The sequence below is a fragment of the Oenanthe melanoleuca genome, chromosome Z (assembly GCF_029582105.1).
Source record: "Oenanthe melanoleuca isolate GR-GAL-2019-014 chromosome Z, OMel1.0, whole genome shotgun sequence".
Taxonomy (NCBI): domain Eukaryota; kingdom Metazoa; phylum Chordata; class Aves; order Passeriformes; family Muscicapidae; genus Oenanthe; species Oenanthe melanoleuca.
Window position 1 is genome coordinate 18,276,302 of NC_079362.1, and position 21,525 is coordinate 18,297,826.

General features: G+C 42.1%; 1 protein-coding gene across 2 annotated transcripts in view; it reads left to right on the plus strand.

Moving 5' to 3' along the window:
- PLPPR1 (phospholipid phosphatase related 1) overlaps window positions 1–21,525 on the plus strand; it is a 121,129-nt gene that overhangs the window by 86,831 nt on the left and 12,773 nt on the right. For both annotated transcript variants that reach the window (XM_056514764.1, XM_056514765.1), the window contains exons 3-4: window positions 3,294–3,482; window positions 14,719–14,851. In XM_056514764.1, coding sequence (XP_056370739.1) covers window positions 3,294–3,482; window positions 14,719–14,851 — 322 coding nt within the window. The remainder of the gene's footprint in view (window positions 1–3,293; window positions 3,483–14,718; window positions 14,852–21,525) is intronic.

A 21,525-nucleotide genomic window follows, 5' to 3' on the forward strand; every position in this document is an offset into this window, starting at 1 on the left:
ATCATGTGGAAAGGAAAAAGAGAAGGGGGAGCAAAAAGAAGTTCTTGGTTGCATTTTGCTGAGAAGCTGTTTAAAGAAGTGAGTACTCAAGATAAGGCACAGAAGTTGCCAGACAGAAGTGGTCAGGTCTTCACTGACTGTACCAGCAGCAAAAATTCTGCTTCTGTTTCTGGTAGTAGTTGACTGTACTTTCTGTATCTCATGTCATCCTTTGGGATATGGTAGGGTGTGTTTAGCTGGATTTCAAATTTCCACTGCCTGCTCTTGCTGTTTCCCTGAGAATGGTGGATGTCACCTACAGGATACGATGTGTCTATAATTCAAATCTCTTTTCACAGATTATGTGTGGGTTTGGCTTTTTTTTTTTTTTTTTTGTTTGTTTTTTTTTGTTTTGTTTTGGTGTTTTGTTTTTGGTTTTTTGGGGGGGTTTTTTGTTTGTTTGTTTTGTGTTTTTGTTTTGTTTTGTTTTGTTTTTTCTCAGAAGAACAAAACACAGAAACACAGGGAGTGTGAACGAGATTTGGTTCATTATTGAGGTGTCTCAAGACCAGGTTGGAAGGTGTCCCTGCCCATGGCAGGCAGATCAGAATGAGTTGAGCTTTAAGGCCCCTTCCCACCCAAATCCTACTGTAATCCTGTGATCTGTGATATTCTAGGTCAATATCAATGTTGAGTCAGTCAGGCAAGAGTTGTTTTTTATATGTAGGAGGAGTTTTTGTGCAGCACTGAGTCAGCATTTAACAGTGGAACGATCAAGGTTATGTGGAACTGCTGTCTAGAGACTGCATTTAGGATAAGTGACATTTTCCTCCCATATCAAAACACCTTATTTTCTGAAAAGCGTTCTTTTTTCCATATAACACCCAAAGAAGGTTAAAAGTTCAGTAACCTTTCTCTGTTTTCTCCAGTAAGAGGAGAAAAACCAGCTATCTGTTGTATCATTTATTATTTATCATTTAGCTGTGTTTGTCAGCTGTGGCAGGCAACCTGAAGAATTTCTGGGAGTATATTTGGGATAGGAATGGTGGGTCAGATTGCTTTTGACAGCCCCGGTCATATGAGGTGCTGGAACTGAGTTTAAAGACCTCTATTTCCTGTATAGAAGCATCCTGTAATCTCTAACATGTTTATCTGGGCACGTCAGGTAGAGTAGTGAGAGTGTCATTGCCTTTCTCTGGTGTTAATTAACAAAGCTGAGTTGCTCAGGTTGATCAGAAAATCTATAGCTGGTCAAGGAGTTAAATTCAGGTGTAAATTAACTCCTGTGTCCTTAGTTATGGAACTGTGTTTGTAGTCACTGAGATTGATGTAAAGATATCTGGGGAATACAGAGATAGCAGCATCTTGCTTTATATTTGTTAAAAAGAAAATTTATTCTGGGCAGGTATGGGGTGTTGAAAATAATCTACATCTACAAAATGAGATGGTTAATTTTAAAGGTAAAAAATGGGGGATGGAATGTCACAACTACAGCTTCACTGTGACATTCTTTTAAGTCAGTCTTACAGGTGACAGACAGAGGCTGTGAAGACTTTGTCCTTGGAGATGTTCAGAAACCATCTGGATATGGTCCTAGGCAACCAAATCAAGGTGTCCCTTCTTGAGCAGAGGAAGATGGATCAACTGATCCCCAAAGGTCCCTCTCCACCTCAACCACTCAGGGGTTCTTTGGTCTTCTATTTTAATTAATAACTAATCTGATTTCATTATTTTTTTCTAATTTTAGTTCAACTCTCACTGAAATGGCTTTAATGGCTGACTGTGTGTGCAGGGATGTGCTAGAGGAGTACATTAATAGCTTCAAGTGTATTTTTTAGGTGGAATTGCCAAAATTAATTTTCAGAGGTCTTAAAATAATCTTGCAGCAATACAGTATTGATGCAGAGATCCTGGAGGCAAAATACTAAAACCAAGAATTGGTTATTCCACCTTTTTCTATGATGTGGCAAGATAACTTGTACAGTTACTGTGACAAAAATAGTTGTAATAGTGACAACTTCTGTAATAGTGGCACTAATCTCCATAAAGAAGATTTTGAATCAGATCTTGTGGTCACAGTTTTGAATCATAGGATTTGAGTTGGAAGGAACTTTTAGAGACCAGCTAGTCTACTCCCTATGCAATGAGCAGGAACACCTTCCACTAGACAGGGTTGCTCAAAGCCCAGTCCAACCTGACCTTGAGCCCTTCCAAAGGTGGGGTATTCATCACCTCTCTGGGCAATCTGTGCCACTTTTTTAAACCTTCATTGTAAAATACACCATCTTCATACCTAATCTGGATCAACTCTCTTTTAGTTTTAAAACCATTACCCCTGAAAAAAAAACAAAAAACCCCAGTTTTAAATCAGTATTACTATTTTTGTCTTGGGTGAGGACTGTGATGTGGGATTTTCTTTGCAGAGTGGCAAAGGGAGAACAAGAATTAGTAAAATCTGCTTGTTTTCATGAGATGAGGTTAGGGATGCCTTTGGTGAGGTTGTTGTGACATGTTGCCGAAGCAGTGTGGTAAGCTGATGCTGTGGATATATACAAAAAATGCTAAGCTTCCCACCAACCCATTTAGCACCATAAAACAAGAAAAGAGAGACTAGAAAGGCTCCTTGCAGTTCATATCTGTGATATAAATGCAGCTTCAGACTCAAGCCAGTTTTTTTCAAAAGTGGCTGTGGTGGAGTGAGTAAGTCAGGCAGTGCACAGAAATCCCCACAGGTTGCTTGGAGATTTCTGACTAGACTTCTTAAGCTTTACTCATAAGAAGCAGCTCCAGGGAGAGGTGAGTGGCAGGAGAGAAGTCTTCCTCTGGCTGCTTCTTCATCTGGGACACAGAGGGCTCGTCTGAATTAGCACAACATGCACGTTCTCCAGCACGGGCTTGCAGCTGCAGCAGGGAAGCATTTTGGCTTTAGCTTCCTCCAGGCTCTGTAATAATCCTTTCCCACTCGCTGCCACTGAGCAGAGGTTTTAGCTGTGGCTGCTGCTGTCTCCTGCCACGCTGCCATCGATCCTGACACTCACATGCCCTTTGGTGACGCGGGGCTGTCAGAGCTCCCGGCCCCCTGCGCAGACCCTCTCCTATCTGAGACGTTCATTAGTGTCTGCCAAAAGGTTTATGTAACAGATGTTGCAGAGCAAAGGCACAGAAACACACACATGCTCACACACTATTATGGCAGGGGTTGTCAGAGTGACGGTGGAGGGAGGATGGTCCGCAGGACTGGAGTAGCTCTCAGGCACAGCTGCATCTGTTCAAAAAGCAACTAACGCCTCTCTGTGACTATGCTTTATTTCCAGCTCGTCATCATGGCTGGGACTGTTCTGCTCGCCTACTACTTCGAGTACACCGACACTTTTCAGGTGCATATTCAAGGTTTCTTCTGCCAGGATGGCAATTTGATGAAGCCGTACCCTGGGACGGAGGACGAGAGCTTCATTTCACCACTCGTGCTGTACTGTGTGCTGGCTTCAACTCCGACAGCGATTGTGAGTATCAGGAATTATTTGAAATCCCCATGACCGCTTTGTAAATAGTGACAATAAATAGTCCTGTGGTATCTTTGTCCCCTCGCCTCTCTGTTCAGCTGTAATTGGTTTACACTTAGCCAGATCTCTGTTTTGCCTCAGCCTAATATGATCTTCATCAGTTATCTCCAGAAGTAATTATTCTGAGGTAATCAGAGTGCAAGACTGAGGGTCAGAGCTTGTTAAGCCTTTTACAACAGCTTTCTTACTTCACTTATTAGTTGTGAATTTCCTGGGCTCCAGAGAGGCTCTAATGCAAAGGTTATGTATTGTTGGAAATAAGAAAACAGAATAAAGCTGAACTAAAATCCAGGTCAAATGTGCAGTATATCAAGGATTATTTCCTGCTATATTAAAGGGACTGTTGAATGGCCTTAAAAGGCTTAGATGAGGAGAAGGATGCTAAATACAAAATAAAATATGAATGCTATTTCCTTTTTGTTTATAATCTCTTTGTTTTTGACAGTCATTTAACTTTTTTTTTACCTGATTTTCTTCACTGTTCAGCCAGTAAACTGCAATGTAGCTGTTCTATGCAGATGAAAATATTCAATTAGCTGAGTCCATACAATGCCAAACAATTTATGGCAGTCACTGGTTAGCAAAACTTCAGCCCTTTTCCATTTTCCACACAGAAAGTTGCATATTTCACCAATAGTCCCAGCTTTGCTGAATTTGCAATTACATTGGTAAATTCTTGTCCGATTGTGTTTATGGACTTAGCTTCATTTCTCTCTCTTTATTTTTTCCCTGTTAGTATTTATTTCTTATATTAATTTTGGTTGTCATCCCTTTCAAAAGTTAATTAAAACTGTACCTGGCATATTTACTATTAAATGGTGAGTGCTTCACCATAGCCTATTTTAGGTTTTGTTCTGCAGCAATTTTAGTAAATCAAATCATATTCTTGTCACAGAATGTGGTAAGTGTGAAAGAGATCTGCAGAACAGGCTATAGGTTTTGGTATAGGACCCTTTCTGAAAATAACCAGGTGTTTTGAAGTGGATTACATCATATAAAAAAACATCTGCAGTAACAGAGTTATTTTGTGTGTTGGATCTTGTTGCATGTCAAGGCTTTCATTTTACTTTGTAGGTTACTTGAAAATGAAAAAAAACCCCAAAACAAAAAAACAAACCCCCACATTTTGGAACTCCCCCATCAGCATAGTGCCAAAGTTCAGGGACATATCTTTCACAGCTACTTTTTGTAAAAGTAGATGGAGAGTCACAACTATGCTTTGATTCCAGAGCAATGACATTATTGGGGGTTTTGTCCCTTGTTTACTGATATAACATTGGGTAATGAGTGTTGCTCTTTATTTGGATCTTCTCTTTAAATCCTTGCTCTACCAAAGTTTGATGCTAAAACCTTTCAAGTTTTGCTTCACTGAATCAGCATTTCTTTACTTTTTAGTAACCCAAGAAGCTTGGCAATGCTGGGTTAGTGGTCAGACTTCACAATCTTAAAGTCTTTTTCCAATGTGAGCAGCTCTTTGATTCTATGGAGAGTGTTTTATTTGTAGTTTCCATAGCCCATGTTAAACACAAAGAATGAAAGGCTATAGTGAATGGCAGGTAAGGCTGTTGGGAGCTGAAGAGACCCTCAGCTTAGTGCTGTGTGGAGCTAGACTGTGTGAACTAACCTATCCAGTGCAGACTGTGCAGGAATGCTAGCCTGGGTCCATCAGGACAGCCATCACCCTGGGTAAATGGATCCAGGGCTGGGTATAAATGGTAAATTCTGCTTTGTGGGCTGTGCTGTACTGCTACACTGGATACATTGCTCCATACAGAGAAGACATGGTCAGAGTCAGCACAGGGTTTTTGACACCTTGCTTAGCACCACTGATCTCTAGGTGCAAGCTCAAGGAGACAGCAGGTCAAACTTCCCTGGCAAAACATTTTTATTTCCATTTTTAATGTAGTTTTATTAATGCATTGTTTAGTCAATTTTTTATCAGTTGCATCATTATGTTATATTGTATTATTAATACATAATTCAATTATTTAATGTCTTATTACTTAATATCGGGTTAATCTTCAACCAGAGCATATGTCAGAGATATGTTTTTCTATGCTCCTGACTAGTGCTCATCACAAAATCTTCATAGGAGTAACTTCACTTTATTTCTCATTCCCATCTTTTCCTCAGAGACCTTCTCTTTGCACAGTTATTTTCACACTTTGCTTCAGTTTGTAGCTGACTCTGAAAACCGAATTTTGGTGATGGTCATCAATAAAAGCTTATAAATGAGACAAAAAGTGAGCTCAGATTCTCCCTAAACTCTGTATTGCCCTTCCCTGCTCATTAGTCCACTCAGAGTGTGAGTGTACTCAGCTGTCATCCTGTGCCCAAATGGGTGCTGCCTGTCACTCAGTCTGTCCACAGCCCAGGAAGAGATACTTGATCCAGTTGAATGTCCCAGGGATTTCAGTGCAAGGAGCAAATGCAGCCATTTCTGTTTAGACTGTGACGATTTGTACTCTTTAAAAAGCCCTCCAAAAACCTCCACACACACAAGAGCCCTGCAAACGTGCATCGTGGGAGGGAGCACTGTGTGCATTCACTGTCAAAATTAAGTTGTAGCTTCGCTTCCTACACTTTGCTCTCAGGAAGAATCACCAACATTGTGCAGCTCCACCACAAAGACATGGCTTAAGTCAAAGGTAATGCTAGTCCCTCCTACAAGTAGTTCTTTCTCCTCTGCACCACGTTTACTGCTTCACTTCCTAATGGCAAATGGTTTGATGCAGCAGCAAACCTGATCTCTGGCTGCCTTCACATTACTACTGTCCTGACACCTCATGACATGAGAGGAGTGATTACTGGTGGAACCCAGCAGCAGCAAGGTACTAGCTCATAACACTATCTAAAAGGGCCATGAAAGCTTCTGTGGAAGCTGCTATCCCCTATCCCAGGGATCTGTACCAGCTCCCTCACCTGAGACATAAGCAGCGTTAAGTGCAGTCCTGTGTGCATAGGTCTGGGGAGGACTCAAAGCCATGGTTTCAGCACAGCTCTGAGGTGTTACAGTGCTTGCAAGCCAAGAGGGAACATCTTTGTGAACCTAATGGAATATCTTTGTGTCTCTGTCATTTGGCTACAAGAGTAGGCATGGGGAAACAAATGCATGTATTTTATTTCCGAGAGCACTTTGCAGAAGTGCTGCTGTGGGTTGGTACCACTGTATCTGCACTTCCCTGCAATTTCAGTGGTAAAATAAATGTGACTGGCCTGATTTTATGCAGTTTTATTTGTTGTTTCTGAAATATTTCTCTAAATATATTCTGGGATGACTCCACCGTATTCACCAATGTCCCTGAAGACTAGCTTTCCCTGTTACAAGGTTACTGCAAAGCAGCCAATTCCCCAGCTGGTACTGAACAATCCTTCCAGAGTTCAGCACTGCTGCCTGCTCTGCTCCAGCCAATGTGATTTATCTACCCACCCAAGAGAAGCAGAGAGGCTTAGGAATAGAGCCAGCTGACTGAAATGAATACTGAACAGTGGCAGAAATCTTCAAGGGCACTGTTCTCACAGTTCTTCATTGCCTTAAAGTGAATCGAACATGCCACTATTTTCACACAAACTTCAGTTTCTTTCCTTCTGTTTCCAGGTTGGAACAGATTCCTGCATGTAGCCTGCTAACTGTCCAGTGCTGTTCATTTGTGCAAAGGAATATTTTCAGATAATGTTGGAATCAGTCAAACCAAACCAGTCTGATTATGAATTAGAAGCTGAATTACAGTGTTGATCTGAAGCAGGAGGAAAATGTTCCTACTTCTCTCTACAATCTGCACTTACCTCTCAAACTTCAGAAACATCATTCTTCTAGATGGTTCTCCTGTTCTGTCTTGGTTCCTTGGCATTGACTTTGCACAGCCATGTTACTACACTGATTTATTTCTGTAAGGGAAGCCAGGGAATGATTCCTTGTGGCTGATTCCCCTCTGGCTGCCCAGCACCAGATGCCAGGAAAACCAAGAACGTCTGACACAGCTCAGAGCCCTGTTGCAGCAGCTGCTTTCCAGCTTCTTGAGGCAGGAATCACCAGGCTGTGCAGGTGATGGTGCTGCCAGGAGGCACAACCTGCTCTGCCCCAGCCTCCTGCCCACCAGGCTTCACTCCTGTGCTGCCACAGCAGCCTCTGTCCTCTGCCAGCAGTGACCTGCCTCCCTCTTCTGGAGTCTTGCAGGGCTCAGGTCCTGAGCTGGTCAATGAGGAGCTGGGGTACAAAGGGGTGAGCCAAAGGTGTGCCCTGTCTAAGTGTTTGTATTCTGCTATTTGCACACCTTTCTGGAACAATAAAAATACAGTTTTGGTCTCGTGCATCATTTTCAGGCACTTCTGTTGACTGTCTCCAGGACCCTGTGGTGGTCCCAGCCACATACCAGTCTGTGAGGAACAATGCGGGCCTGTGGAAAATGTGTTCTCTTCATTATTTTAACAAAACAAATTTTAACAAAATTTGGGATTTTGTGTGTTTTCTTCAATTATTTTAGACAGTTTTACCGCAGTGTATTAGGCTTTTGAGCGCAACACTAAGTTTCGGTTTTCGAGTAGGCTAGAATATAAATTGTGGATTTCAGCCCTTTTGACTTGAAATACAGAAAAAAGAAACAAAACAACAAAGCAGTTTTCTTGTTCTGGAAAAGTACTTACAACTGTTCTTTGCTGTTGTTTTCATTCAACAACAGCAACCACCCACTCCAAAACAGAATGAGGTGACTAATTGAATGCAGATTGAATCATTGAGTTTGTATCCTTGGAAAATTAGTGAGCCTGCAACATTCAGCTGAAGACACTGTTTCATTGCCTTGTATAGTTTTGCAGAATATTGATTCCTGGGGTCTGAGAACACCTGTCCAGGGTGTGAGGGCAAAGACAAGAGAGAGTCTGAGGGAGCTCTCAGCTGGTCCCTGTGCTCAGGGATAGTGATCTTATCAGGGAAAACCTCAGGGCCCTTTCTGTGGATCACTGCAGAAATCCTGTGTCTTGGCTAGGTTGTCAAGGCAGACCTCAGCCACCCCTTGCCTTCTAAGGTGCCTTTTCTCAATATAAGTGCTGCTAAGTGTTTGCCACCTGTGTTTGGAATGTCTCAGTGTCAGTACTGGATCCTGAGGATAGCAGATAGAATGGCAGATCAGTATTCCTCAGGGACTAAGGCTAAATGTGAGAAAGATCTAAGGAATTCAGGAACTCACAGCAGAAAGTGAAAGTCAGTATAAGCCATGTTCTTAGTGGGAACTGTGGAGAAGAGGGAAAAATAGACTGTTCAGATCATGAGAGGCAATCTTGCAAGGGACACCAGCTTCAAAAAATGAAATTGATTAAAAGTTAGGCAAACTTTAACGATGAGGGTAGGCCAGCACTGAAGCACAGATTGTGGGATCTCTGTCCTTGAAGACATGAGCTCCCTTGGAGAGCCTGAAGAACATGCCTCCTCTCCTGGCTGCAGCTGTTCCAATACAAACCTTAGAGACATGTCAGTGCAAATGGGCAGAACTGCTTTTGGCCCAGCTCAAGCCAGTGCTGACGAAACACCCTCTGGAATATTTTGTAAAGGTCACCTTTTGGTGAAGAGTCCTGCTTCTCCCAGGGGAGAGTGTGTGGAGTCATGCTGAAGCTGGCTGACTGAGGTTGAGAGCCCCACAACCTCATCTGCTGCTGTTCTCTGTTTTTCAGTGCTCGGTATGCAGACTGTCTTGCAGACAGTGCCTTCCTCATATCCACTCCTCCCCTTGGCTGCTGTTGGAATGCTGGACACTTGATTAATTTGATTCTTTCTGTTTGTGACATTGAAAGTACAGCCCCATGCATCCTTGCACAGGATTTGGGAAATGTCACATGGCTTGCTGAAACCTACCCAGAACTGAGAGCAACAGTGTCCCAAGATCCAAGTTCAGTTTTGTTTGCTGCAGAGATTTTTGTGTTATAGCATGTCCCTGAGTGGGGTTTCAGTGTAAACAGTGGTCTGTGACTGTACCACAAGGTTGCTGTTAGGAGTAAACAAGGTGAAGGATTTAAAAGCTCACAGAAATCAGAATAATGTCAATTTAATATCTAGGAAAGGCAGGTTGTGTCTGCACTTGACATAATTCTCCCTAGCATAGGAACTCCATTGTCTTGCTGTGATGGGAAATTACATTACTTGTACTTTTTCAGGAAAAGCAGCCAAAGGAAGTAACTTTCACAGGGAGACAGACACGAGGCAGTCCCAAACTGTGGGCATGGTCATGCATCCTGCATCTCCACCATGCACCTTGGCTGGTGCCCCTTTGTCTGTGTGGAATTGCAGGCGAAATTAAAACAGTGGGAACTTCCGCACAACCCCAGTGTTCAATGAAAGTGTGAAAAAATTGCAAAAATTTTTTTTTCACATTTGTCATGAGTGAGTGAGTGAGTGAGTGAGTGAGTGAGTGAGTGACTGACTGACTGACTGACTGACTGACTGACTGAGTGTAGGGGAGACAGGACAGCTGTGAGTGTCACCAAAACTGGAGGAAAAACAAAAACTCTCCAACGACATTTTTAGTGTTAGAGAATCAAGGCTTTACTTTATTTCTGGTCAGGATGTGCAACAGAAATAATTGCATCCTCACATAGCCCGGGTGTGCAGAGAAAATCGTTCCATGACATGCACATCGCATATTTTACTAGATTTTTCAAACTTTATACAGTCAAAAGCCATAGATATTTATTGGTTTAATGTTCATTGGTTCCAAGTCTTAGTATTTGGTTTCCTATTGCTTACAGATATCTTCATTTCTCATTCTAATCAGGTCCTCATTCTTCTCACTCCTTTCCCAGCCAGGGGTGTTGTTTGGAGTTGATGGTCTATTCATGGTCCTTGATGGCCACTGGTACCTCTTGTGTATCTTCAGTGCTGCTCCCAGTCTGTTGAGATGTTAAGCTCATCCAACCTTCACCTGGTGGAACGATGCCCTGGAAAGAAACTCTTAATTCCCTTCCACCAGGGAGAAGGCAAACATAGGTTGGACTTGATGATATCAAAGGTCTTTTCCAACCTAGTTCATTCTCTGATTCTGTGCAAACTTACTAAAGTTATAAAATAAGTTATGTTTAGGATGTTTTCCAGCATGAGGTACAGCCTCTGCCAGCAGCAGTGGGAGGCTGTCAGGGCAGATCCTTCTGGAGAGGTGAGGTGAGCAGCTGGAGTTGCAGTGAATCTGTAGTGGGTTTTCAAAGGGAAGAAAACAGAGGTGAGACTGGGGCAACGTGACTGGATCACTAGAGGAATGAGATTGTGGCACTCTTGCAGAGGAGTTTGGAGAAACATGACCAAGGAGAAATGGTTGCTGGAGAAGTAAGCAAAAGCATGGCAGGGGGATGAAGAAGGGATGCCCTCCTCAGCTTTGCTACAGCACTTGAACTGAGGTAGGAGGCCAAGAAAAACTGATAAAAGGAACAAAAGCTGGGCCCGTCCATGGTTGTCAGCACCATCAATAATTTTACTCTTGTAAATTTATTACAACTCTTTAAGGTGGCTCCCCACCCTTGTCCCATTGCACAATTACCACAGGAGGGCATCTCCAAGGTGCCACTGTTTTGTAATGTCCTCTTGGTTGTACCACAGACACATTCCTGGATAATTAATTTTATTTCATCCTCACAGAAACAAGTCTTCTTGATGTTTACATCCTTTTTTAAATATTTTTAAAATATTTTTTTATTTTAATTTTTTTTTAACAAAGATGTGTAAATGATCCATTTTGTGAGCTTATTGGAAAGTGCTATAGGAAGAAAAAAGATTACATGTCCCTTTAAAAGCAACAGTTCCATTATTTTGTTGATTAAATTGATAATTAAATTACGAACTGTCGGTAATCTGTACAGGAGTGCAGGGAGTATCAGCTGCTAATGCTGTGCTGAGAACTTGAAAAGGGAAGATGAGACATTTCACTGTCTGAAAATGTCAGCTCAAGGACTATCATGGATAAAAGACTATTGAAGAGGAAAATGGACAGATAATTTTATCATCTGCTGGGTCAGGATGAGCCAGGAAATAAGTAAAGCGTGTGCAGCATAAGGCTTTGAGAGCTGAACATTGCAGGGCAAATATTTGGTGACACTGCCAGTAATGGGAAGGCAGGGAAAATTGGAGAAGTTTTCTCACTGGAGAGGTTGAAATCAGCAGAGGAAATATGACTGCTGGGTGGGTACTTCTAATTCGTACTGGGGCTTTGGGTCATCCTTGTATTTTTACCTGTTAGTAATAGGAAATGGAATGTGAGCAAGAGTTCTCACACAATATGTCCTCAGAGTGTGGATGAGCTGCTATTGCATTCAGGAAGCTGAGAACAAAAACACATCCAGGGCACTACCTTTGCTTCCCTATTACCTATACTGCCAGACTGCAGATCTCTTGTGCTTTCAATCCTGTGCAATTCTCCTGACATTTCTTGTCTAATTAAGCTAGTATGATACAGAAGTTCAGTAACATTGTATTGTTTTCCCAAACATAAATAAAAGCAGTTTACTTAGGGGTGTTTTTTTCCACCCATATTTAGACACAGAGTCTATATTTAGAGATCAGCTATGGAACTGATTTGTCCCCATTCCTAGAGTGCTGATTCTGCTTTGGCAGGAGCTGAGGTACTCAGTAGTGCCAGTGATTGATTTTGGGAGGCCAGCTGGAGAACTTGGCTGGATGTGGACCCTGCTCATGCAGCATCATCAGGGTTTAAATCATGAGAATCAGTGGAGTTGCTTGATTTCAGAAATGCCTGGGGAAAAAAAATAGAACAAGTTCTTTGAGAGCTATTCATATCACATTCAACTGCATACAGACAGATTAGCTTTCAGAATCAGGTGTCCAACTGCCCCTTGAATTTTTAGGGAATGGCAAGGCTGACTTTCTAGAAAGCCCATATTAAGCATACAAGAAAAAATATTTCAGCAACTAAATTCAGTGCCAGAGATGACATGACAAGAGTGGTCCAGTTATGTTGAATCACTTTGTATCTCCACATAAACATGGCTTTATTGCGATATACCTAAACTCTGCATTTGACCAAAGGCAGTATTCATTTTTAAAAATCAAATTTTGAACTGTTACGCTGTAGCAAATCTGGGATAATTCTGCTTAAATCGGTGGAACAGAATTGAACAGATTTACAGCCTGGCAAAATTTACTCCTGAGTCTAAGTGGAACTAATCTATGCATATGGGCTTTGCTAGGATATGCCAGGCAGCTAGATTTATAGAAACAAAGGTGGGAATTGAAGCGGGAAAATACTCTGTTAACTTGTGATGTAAAGGAACTTTAAAGATGGATGTATTGTTACGGAGGACTATTAGTATGTTTTATACCTAAGTCTCTTGGATTTGAAAAGTTTAGGATATTTTAAAGTCAAGTAGCCCCTTTGTTCATAGAGTGGAATTCCTCCAGGTTGTGAATTGTCTCTCAGTGTGTATGTACAGCCCTGGGCAGACAGAGAGCCAAAGCAGTAATTCAAACTTCTGAACATCATCATAATTCAAATAATAACCAGTTTGAAACAGTGTCACTTTCAAACTGCTTTAGTGCAGATGGTCTTTTTCTTAATTCCCAGCCCCATCGTTAGTGAGCTGAGCTTATTGAACTGCTTGCCAATTCTGTTAAGAGCAGATGGAGTGAAACGGGATAAAGGCTATATTTCAGTGGAGCTCCCATGCATCAGCTCCCCTCCAGATGCCATTATCGACATGCATTTTAGAGCTCCACATCTCTTGCCATCAGCAGGCAGAATTATAAAGAGGTTGAGCATACTTGGCTTGAATGTCAATAATCAATAAGGACACTCATCTGGCTTAATAAGGATAAATTGTTGTCCTTGAAACAACACACCATTCCATCAGTCAGAGTAAACTGAGGTGACTTCTGTGACATTTATACTAACTCTGGGTGTCTGTGTCACCCTGTGTGTGCGTACACAAACACTTCTGTTATGTATTTCCTTGATTGTCCCTTAATAATCCCTCTTGTGTATGTCCTGTAATAATATATTAAATTAATAATTTTGAGTGCTCCCCTTTAAAAGCCCATTCTTCCACCCCTGGTGGGTTTTTTTTTTTAATATTAAAGACTTCAATTACAAACTCTGTCTTTGTGAAAGGGTCCCAGTTTCCCTTTCTAAAGCCTGCTAACAGAATATGATGGGTGGTATTTTCAGAAGTTCCTGCTGTATGTGAACCATCATTGCCTCTAAAGCCTGTGATTAAATTCTGTCTAGCTTTAGTAAGGGTAGATAGGGCTCAGTGCAGCAGAACTAAATTAGTTCTAAGTGCTTAAGAAATAATGATCCTACTCCTATGGGAAGCAGCAATTACATTTATAGAGAGCATGAATGTTCAGATCATATAAAAATACCTAATACATAAGCATGTCTAACATCATGATCAGTGGTTCTTGTAGACTTCATTTTTGGTAATAGAACATTTAGTTAAATACTGGTTTTTCTCACAGGGTTTTAATAACAACAGTCCTTCGTTATTACCAACATTTCTGGTCTGTTAATTCCAGTAGTCCTTGTTTGGCTCCATGGCCATCCAGCTATCAATGTTTGAGACATACACATTACCCCTTTATCTTCTGGGAATTGAGAGGTCAAAAAGGATCTCACTTTGAACCATTGTTTAGAAGGTCACAATAGAGTGGGCTTTAGTTATGGTAATCTTCCACCCTGGGCACAATTCAAGTTGGTAGCTTTTTTGGAAAGTTCAACAAAAATATTATTTAACTTGGGTTGTTATTCAGACAAGAAAAACAAGTTTCCAAGGCTGTTCGTGATAAAGCAGGTGCTCATTAGACAGCAGATTTCCTGGGAATGGACAGTGTTTCTGATATGCTCAACAGGGGCTTAGTCCAGGTGCAGCTCGTCAAGGCTGAGGCTTAATGAGCATTTCTCAGCTCAGAGTGCAGCCAGCAGAGGGGGAGAGATGCACCACGACAATCCACCCCACGACTGAAGTCAGCCTCTCTGGGTCTCTGCACAACTGAGTGCAGGAGTGATCCCTCTCCAGGGTGGGAGCTGGGTGTCTCTCAGTAATGCTGAGCCCCACAATGCAGGCACAGTGTCCCCAAAACACATGGCTGTGTAGCACTGTCTGTGGGCTGCAAGCAGTCACCCAGCAGTTTCAATGTTCGCTCGTGTAATTTTTAACGTCCTGTTTCTCTCCGTTTTCTTGGCAGATTTTTATTGGTGAGATATCCATGTATTTCATAAAGTCAACCCGAGAAACTCTCATTATTCAAGAGAAAACTATTTTGACTGGAGAGTGCTGTTACCTGAACCCACTGCTTCGGAGAATAATACGTTTTATAGGTAAGCATCCTGTGCACTGCAGGCTTGGACCCTGCTTGCACCAAACCAGGACAAAACACCCTTACAAAGTACATCACAAAATTAATTAAGCTGTGAAATCTTTACAGGCATCTTCCACCTTAGAGGGATAGTCCCCTCAGGATTTCCAAGGTAACTTTCAAAATTTGCCATATCATGCTGGCTGGAGCTGGTTTAGATCACATTCTGCTGAGCTTAATGCCTTTTTGAGACTCCTAAACAAAGGTTAAACCAATCAAATCCTTATATGAATATATCCATCATTGCTAGTTTATGTGAGCTACCCATCTTAGTTACAAATTTATCCTCACCAGCTCATCTATCTGGCATTTTTCTTTTCAGCTCTCATTTTAACATCCATAGCTCTGCCACATAATGTTCAGCTGAACACAGCGTAAAAAAGCCAGACCTCACTTTAAATTATTATTATTATTATTATTATTATTATTATTATTATTATTATTATTTTCATTGTATTTGCTTTTTCTTAGAGCTTTCATTGAGTTAATTGCTGAGAAATGGAGTTCTGTCATTAAACCATTTGGAGGTTGCTTTATATGGTGCTTGCAAACCGCTTTACCTTCTTCACACTGTTGATGAGTCCCAAGTTCATGCGTAGGATGGGATGTGTGGCTGATGGCATGGGCCAGTGGCTCCTCAGATGGCTCCCCACTGGCCAGGAGGGGCTTTGCCCACAGACCACCACAGCAGTGCCCTCCTTGAGCACTCTGAGAAGTGAAGCACCCTCCCACACTGCCTCTGACAGAGTGCTGAGCCCCAGTTCATGGTCTGACTTGGAACTGGCAGTGGGGACAAAAAAGCTGAAAGCATCTGGGGCACTTCTTCCCTGTCACTGCTGAATTTTTGAGCTTTACCTGGAATGAGAATGTCTGCTGTGGCTGTGGCAAGTGTTGTGTTGCTTCCATGGGGCACAGCCCTGGCTGCAGGCAGAGGTACTTCCCCAGAGCACAGAGTTGAAGGCCTTACCCTGTGCTAGCATATTCATCAGCAGCAAATATACACTGCAAAGGAGGAGTAACCGTGCTATTCCTTCTCCTTCAGCTCTCTCTGTGCCTCCTGCTTTATACATGGAAGGTAGGGAGTGAAATGTGGCTCCTGCCACTGTGGAGGTGGAAGCAAACCACATGTGCTTTGTTATTCAGTCTGTGTGCTGCTGGTGGGAGCAAAAAGACACAGAAATGCAGTTTGAAGTAAAACACCCTTGCACTCACATAACCCCCAGGATATATTGATGGACAGTCAACTGCCATTAAGAGAGAAGCAAGGTACCAATGTCCACTGGGCCACTCAGGGCTTTTTGACTGTTTCAGCACATTTGGCATGTTGCAAAATCTCAAACAAACACTCTTGTGGTCATGGAGGTTAAGTATTTCCTCAGTATGTTTTCTTGCAGTTGGCTTTATTCTTAAACATTCTTGCTGTTGTTTCTCCTCTGGTGGAAGATAAGGAGGTAGCAATGATACAGTGGACTCTCATAGTGTAGCAGGACATAAGCCATGCTAGGGAAATGAATCTTGGTTTTGCACCTGTGTTTTTCTTCCTGAGAAAAATGAAGTTAATATTATTAGGAAAGGCTTGAAGTCTTTGTCTTGTCAAAAACTGCACTATGTGCTTGTTTTCTTCTGAAACATTTTCACTGCCTCTGCAGTGAAAGAGAAGTAGAATTTGCTGGATGAAATAATTAATGAAAGGAACTGAAGATAACTACATGTTTTTCATTTTGCATTTCACCTGTGTTTTGAAAACATGGCGTGGATTGAGTAGCTGTAACCTGTGCCTGGATGAGCCAGAGGAGTTAGATGATCCACACAGCTGCCTACTCCAAAATGAAGCTCCCCAAGTGCTTGGCTCTGCAAAGACAGCTAGGTTGCTTGCACATGGATTTCTCTGTGTGTGCCTTCTCTTGATAAACTTTAGGGCCAAGAGTTACAGAGCTGATTAACTAAGTTCTCTTGCAAGTAAGTTCTCTTCCCTAGCAAGCAGTTTGGCTTGTTGCAAAAAGGTTTGCTGCCAATTTAGTTTTGGTACCCAGATATTTGAGCAAGTCTTATTGAGTACCTGCAAAAAGCAGTTACCTAACTCCTTGGAAAATTGCCTTATAAGGCATTGGAGTTTATATTATTCAAAAGGATGAGAAAAATCCTGCCGAGTGTCTAGGTTCTCATGTGTCAGGAAAAATGAACACTACTGTCTGACCTTCAAGCACATCATGGAGAATTTTTGAAAGCTGGTCCCAAATTTTAGGAGGGCAAAGAGGCTTTTTCTCCCCCCCAGCTCTGTAATGGAACTTGCTGGGAAGAGACATGATTTTAAGAATTGTAGCCTAAATGTGCTTTCCACAAAAAAAGCAGAAAGCCACAGATACTTCAATGAACGTTAATTTATGTTTTGCAGAGAGACCCAAAAAGGGAGACTTCAAGCTGTCTTTTGGTCCTGTGAAGGACAGAGACCCTTGTAATACAATCTCCATTGGATCTTCTGGGTTTTGGTTGCTAGATTTGAGCTTTTCTGCTCTTATTTTTCTTTCATGTATACAGAATTAAGGACTTTTTTGCTCTATGAAAGTAGAGCAAAACAAAAAACCTACAGCTTTTCTGGAATGCTAACAAAGCCCCATGTTTCTTTTCTGGTTTTTTCCTATCTTGTTTACTGTGCTCTCTGTTGATTCACTCCTTGTTTTCCTCAAGGTCTCAGCACACATCTGTTTCTAAGAGCCCGAGTTTAGTCATGACTCTGAATGTTGAGCTTTGCTTTAAATCTCTCCCTAATTCTTTGTCTACGTGAAGCAGAACCACAATTTCTTCTTGCTTCTTGGCCCAGACAAGCATCCTTCATGCTGATAGACATTTGTTTCTGTGGCAAAAGACTGCCTCTCACCTTGCTGCAGTGTATATCAAGTCCTGTATTGCAGCCTAGATTGGTGAAGCCTGCTATGTTCCCTATATTTAGAAAACCACTTTCTTTATCAGTGAAAGAAAGCTGGCCTAGCTTGAAAACATAAGACTTTGATGTATGCTTCAATTTGTTCCATCTTCCTCTTTATCTTTTAAAGTTGTTTTACAGACTTCTTTCAGAAAAAGATTTTGACTATTTTTTTTTGACAAACTATTGGTGTGCAATTTCTTCAGAATAGTTTTTTCTAATATATTGTTGCTGCACTGCTTTACTTTAAGCACATTCTCTCTCCTCTCCCTACCTTTCCTAGCAGTTCTGTCATCAATTTCTGGTGCCAAAACTTTTTGTCCATATGCTGAACCTTTGAGAAACTAATCTGTAAGGGTGGCTGTTTCCTGGGCCTCTGCCTCTTCTCCTTATCTCTCAACTTGAGTGTACACAGCTTTTTATATTCATTCTGTCTTGTAATTTCACATTCAGCTCTTTGTTAACATCATTCCACCTTGCATTTGCTTGTGTGTTCTACTAAATCCTTTGTGTTGCAAATAGAGGTTATAAAATATTTTAGTGAATGGTTTCAGTCAAGGTTTTAGCCTTTTTATGTACAGCTGCTATCACACCCCCAGAATCAGGGATTCAGACCTCCCTGACCCAGTCTGACAGGGTGACTATGGCATGTATTGTGTTGCATTTCATTATATTCGGTTTCTAATCCATGTGATTAAGTTGTCTACCTGCAAAGCCCTGATAAGGTGCAAGCAGCCCCTTTCTAGTTCAGATATCTAGAAATTCAGCATGCTTCATCAGCTTGTTACCAGTGGCTTAGACTTCAGATGCACATAATTTGCTGTTAACAAATGGTGCAGATCAGCTTCTGTTGACAACTTAATCTAAAGCATGGTGACACTTCACAGTGGGCAGCTAAATAATTAAATTAGGGCTTTATTTCAGCAAATTAAGACTTTAGTTCGGCAAATAAAGGTTTACAAGATTTATACACACATTTGGTTTATTGTAGTAGGATAGATATACCCCAGAGCTCTGTCAATTCCCTGAGCAGTTGCACAAGACAGCTTCCCTGACCTTGTCCTTCTGTCTGCCTGCATCTGAAGTTCACTGTGAAACAGTGCATCTTCTGTCATTAACTGGCTGCCTTTCCACAAGGCTCAAGCTGTATTTGGGGTGTTGCCTGGAACCTAAATGGCTGCAGCAGCTTGAACTACTGGAGATGTTTTTACTGGAGAACCTCCACAGTGAGGAACTGGTCTCTGTGCTGGGGACAAATCAGCCCTTACTGTTCTCTTTGATGCCAGGCTCTGAGCTGGCAGCTGCCCCCATGAAAACTGGTGGTTGTGAAAGCAGTGAGGAAGGAAGATACCCTGTGCATCTGCCAGGAGGAGTCTTGATCCTCCAGAGTACTTTTGCAGTGGGAACTGAATTTCTTCTGGCATGGTCAGACCATGTGTCTTCCTTCTTATGTCAGGGGAGAACAGTATCCAGTCAGGACACACACAGGTTAAGCAGGCAGACTCAGGAGTAGTAGATCCCTGGAGTAGTGAGCGTTGTGGGGTCTTCAGTGAAAGATCAAAGCCGATCTTAGGATGAGGTTATGAGTGCTCAGAAGCTTGATGTTGAGTCTGTTCCTGATGCCATGGCAACAGGACAATAAATTCCCCTGCAACCTCCATCTCTGCTACTGTAAAATGGATTAATGATACAGGTCTCTTTTACACCCTCTAAGATGTAGTGATGAAGGGTAGTTGAGCAGAGTCTGAGTCACAGGACTATAAATGTATGGCTTTATTGGATGCACAGGATTCTTAGAGCAGAACATTCAGAGGTAGGTTGAGAATCATCATTCCCATAGAGTTCTGAGTCCTTCCAGGGACACTCTCCCATGAAACTGTAATTTTCCTTGAAAAACAGAAGGGTGGGAAAGGGTTTAGGTGAGTGTGAGTGTGCATGTGAAATAGGAATATTTTCCAAGCAAGTTAGATTGAGAGGGACAAATTCAGAGAATTGACTGGGACAGAGAAGAGTACCTAAATAAATATCCTTAGTAGACAACATGATATGCTACTGAAGAGCCTAGCATCTGATGTCTTATGAGTCCTTCAGTGCATTGTTCCTTCTGTCACTTTACTTAAGGGTTTCATAATTTTTCCTTAATAAAACCTTCTACTTCCCGATTCTTATTTCCACAAACTGGCGTCTCACTTGTCTCTTCCCAATGTCTTTTCAGCTGCTCTTCTACAAGTCCCAAGGCAGGTTTTGTTGATTTTTATTGTGGTGGTGATTTGGTAATTTGGTTTTTTTTCAAATCAGTGGCATTTTAAATGCCTCTAATAGTGAGAGTTTCCACGGAGTCAGCAAGTGGCTGCAGTGACTGATGTTACGTAGATTCAGGGTGGAAGAAGAGAGCTTGAGCATGAATTGCAGGGAGGACAGAGGGTTGTACTGAGGCTGCAGTGAGTGAGAAGATCTGGATTCTTCTTCAGGGCAGATGCCTCTGTTAGAAAAAGCAGCAGACCTGGAGGTGGCAACACTGATGAACAGCCACACAAGGAGCTTGATGGGAGATAGAACATGAGAATAGGATGTGGGTGAGAGCCCAGAAGCCAGGGGTTCATGGATGACTTTTTGACAGTCATTCAGAGGGTTGTGTATGTGGAGAAATTAAAAATTAAGCATTCAAAACTGAAACTGCTAAATACTTCGACTTTTCTGCCAAGGCAAATGTTCAGCTGAGATGACTCTGGAAAGTCAAGCTTCACTTTGTCTGTCCTCAGCATTTTTCAACAGGACTTTTCTTGTTTGTTCTTTTTTTGGCTTGAATGTTTACTTTGTCTACGGTCTTTCTCACTGGAGGTAAAGATATGTTAAAAATCTGATCTCTGTAGAGCAGCTGAGAGAGTAGCAGGGGGTACAGGCTGCCCTCTTATATCTGGTATAAGCTATCTCTCCCAGTTACATGCTACTTGTTGTTTTGTCTTCCAGGCTCCTCTTTCTAGCTGCTCTAGAGACACAAACACAGCTGAGAGTAGTCAGCACAGTGAGAAGAAGTCAGGAGGCCTTTCCAGACATAGCTTCTGCCTCTTCTTTAAGGCCTCTTTTTGCAGCCAGACTATGTGACATGAGTGGATGAGGGGAAAGATTGGCTTTATGTAATTGCAGTTAACCTTTATTCTTTCTGCTAGTGAGCAGCTGTAGGTCTGCCTCCCGTGTAGCTTGCACTGTTCCCATCTTTTCTCAGCATATGCCAAGTTCTGCACTGGAGTTCATTCCCATGTTTTCTAGCCCAGAGTGTGCATGCTGAAATAAAGGATGGCACCACCCCCCCCTTACACCTGAGTATCAAAGTCTGGAAGAGGCACATCTTCTCCCATTCTTTCCCCCTGACATTGTATCACGGACGTGAGCTGTATGACCCCGAAGAGCTGGGGCTAGTTGCCCTTCCCATGAAGCCTTTCAGAGCAATTTGTCTGCCTCTAAAAAGCTGGCAATCACATCACTGCATTTTTGTGCTCTGGTCAGTGAGTTTAGCTGCTGTAGGTCATTGAACAAATCCATTGAAGAGAATGATTCCTGAGGTACAAAAACCATCAGGGGACTATCCAGCACTGCCCAGGCACACTGGCATTACAGCTTTTAAATCAATTACAGCCAACCCTTGTTCCATGTCTCCAGAGACGTGAGGCTAAATCAGCCTGTGAGGGTCTCACCCCTGCCAGCCAGACTCA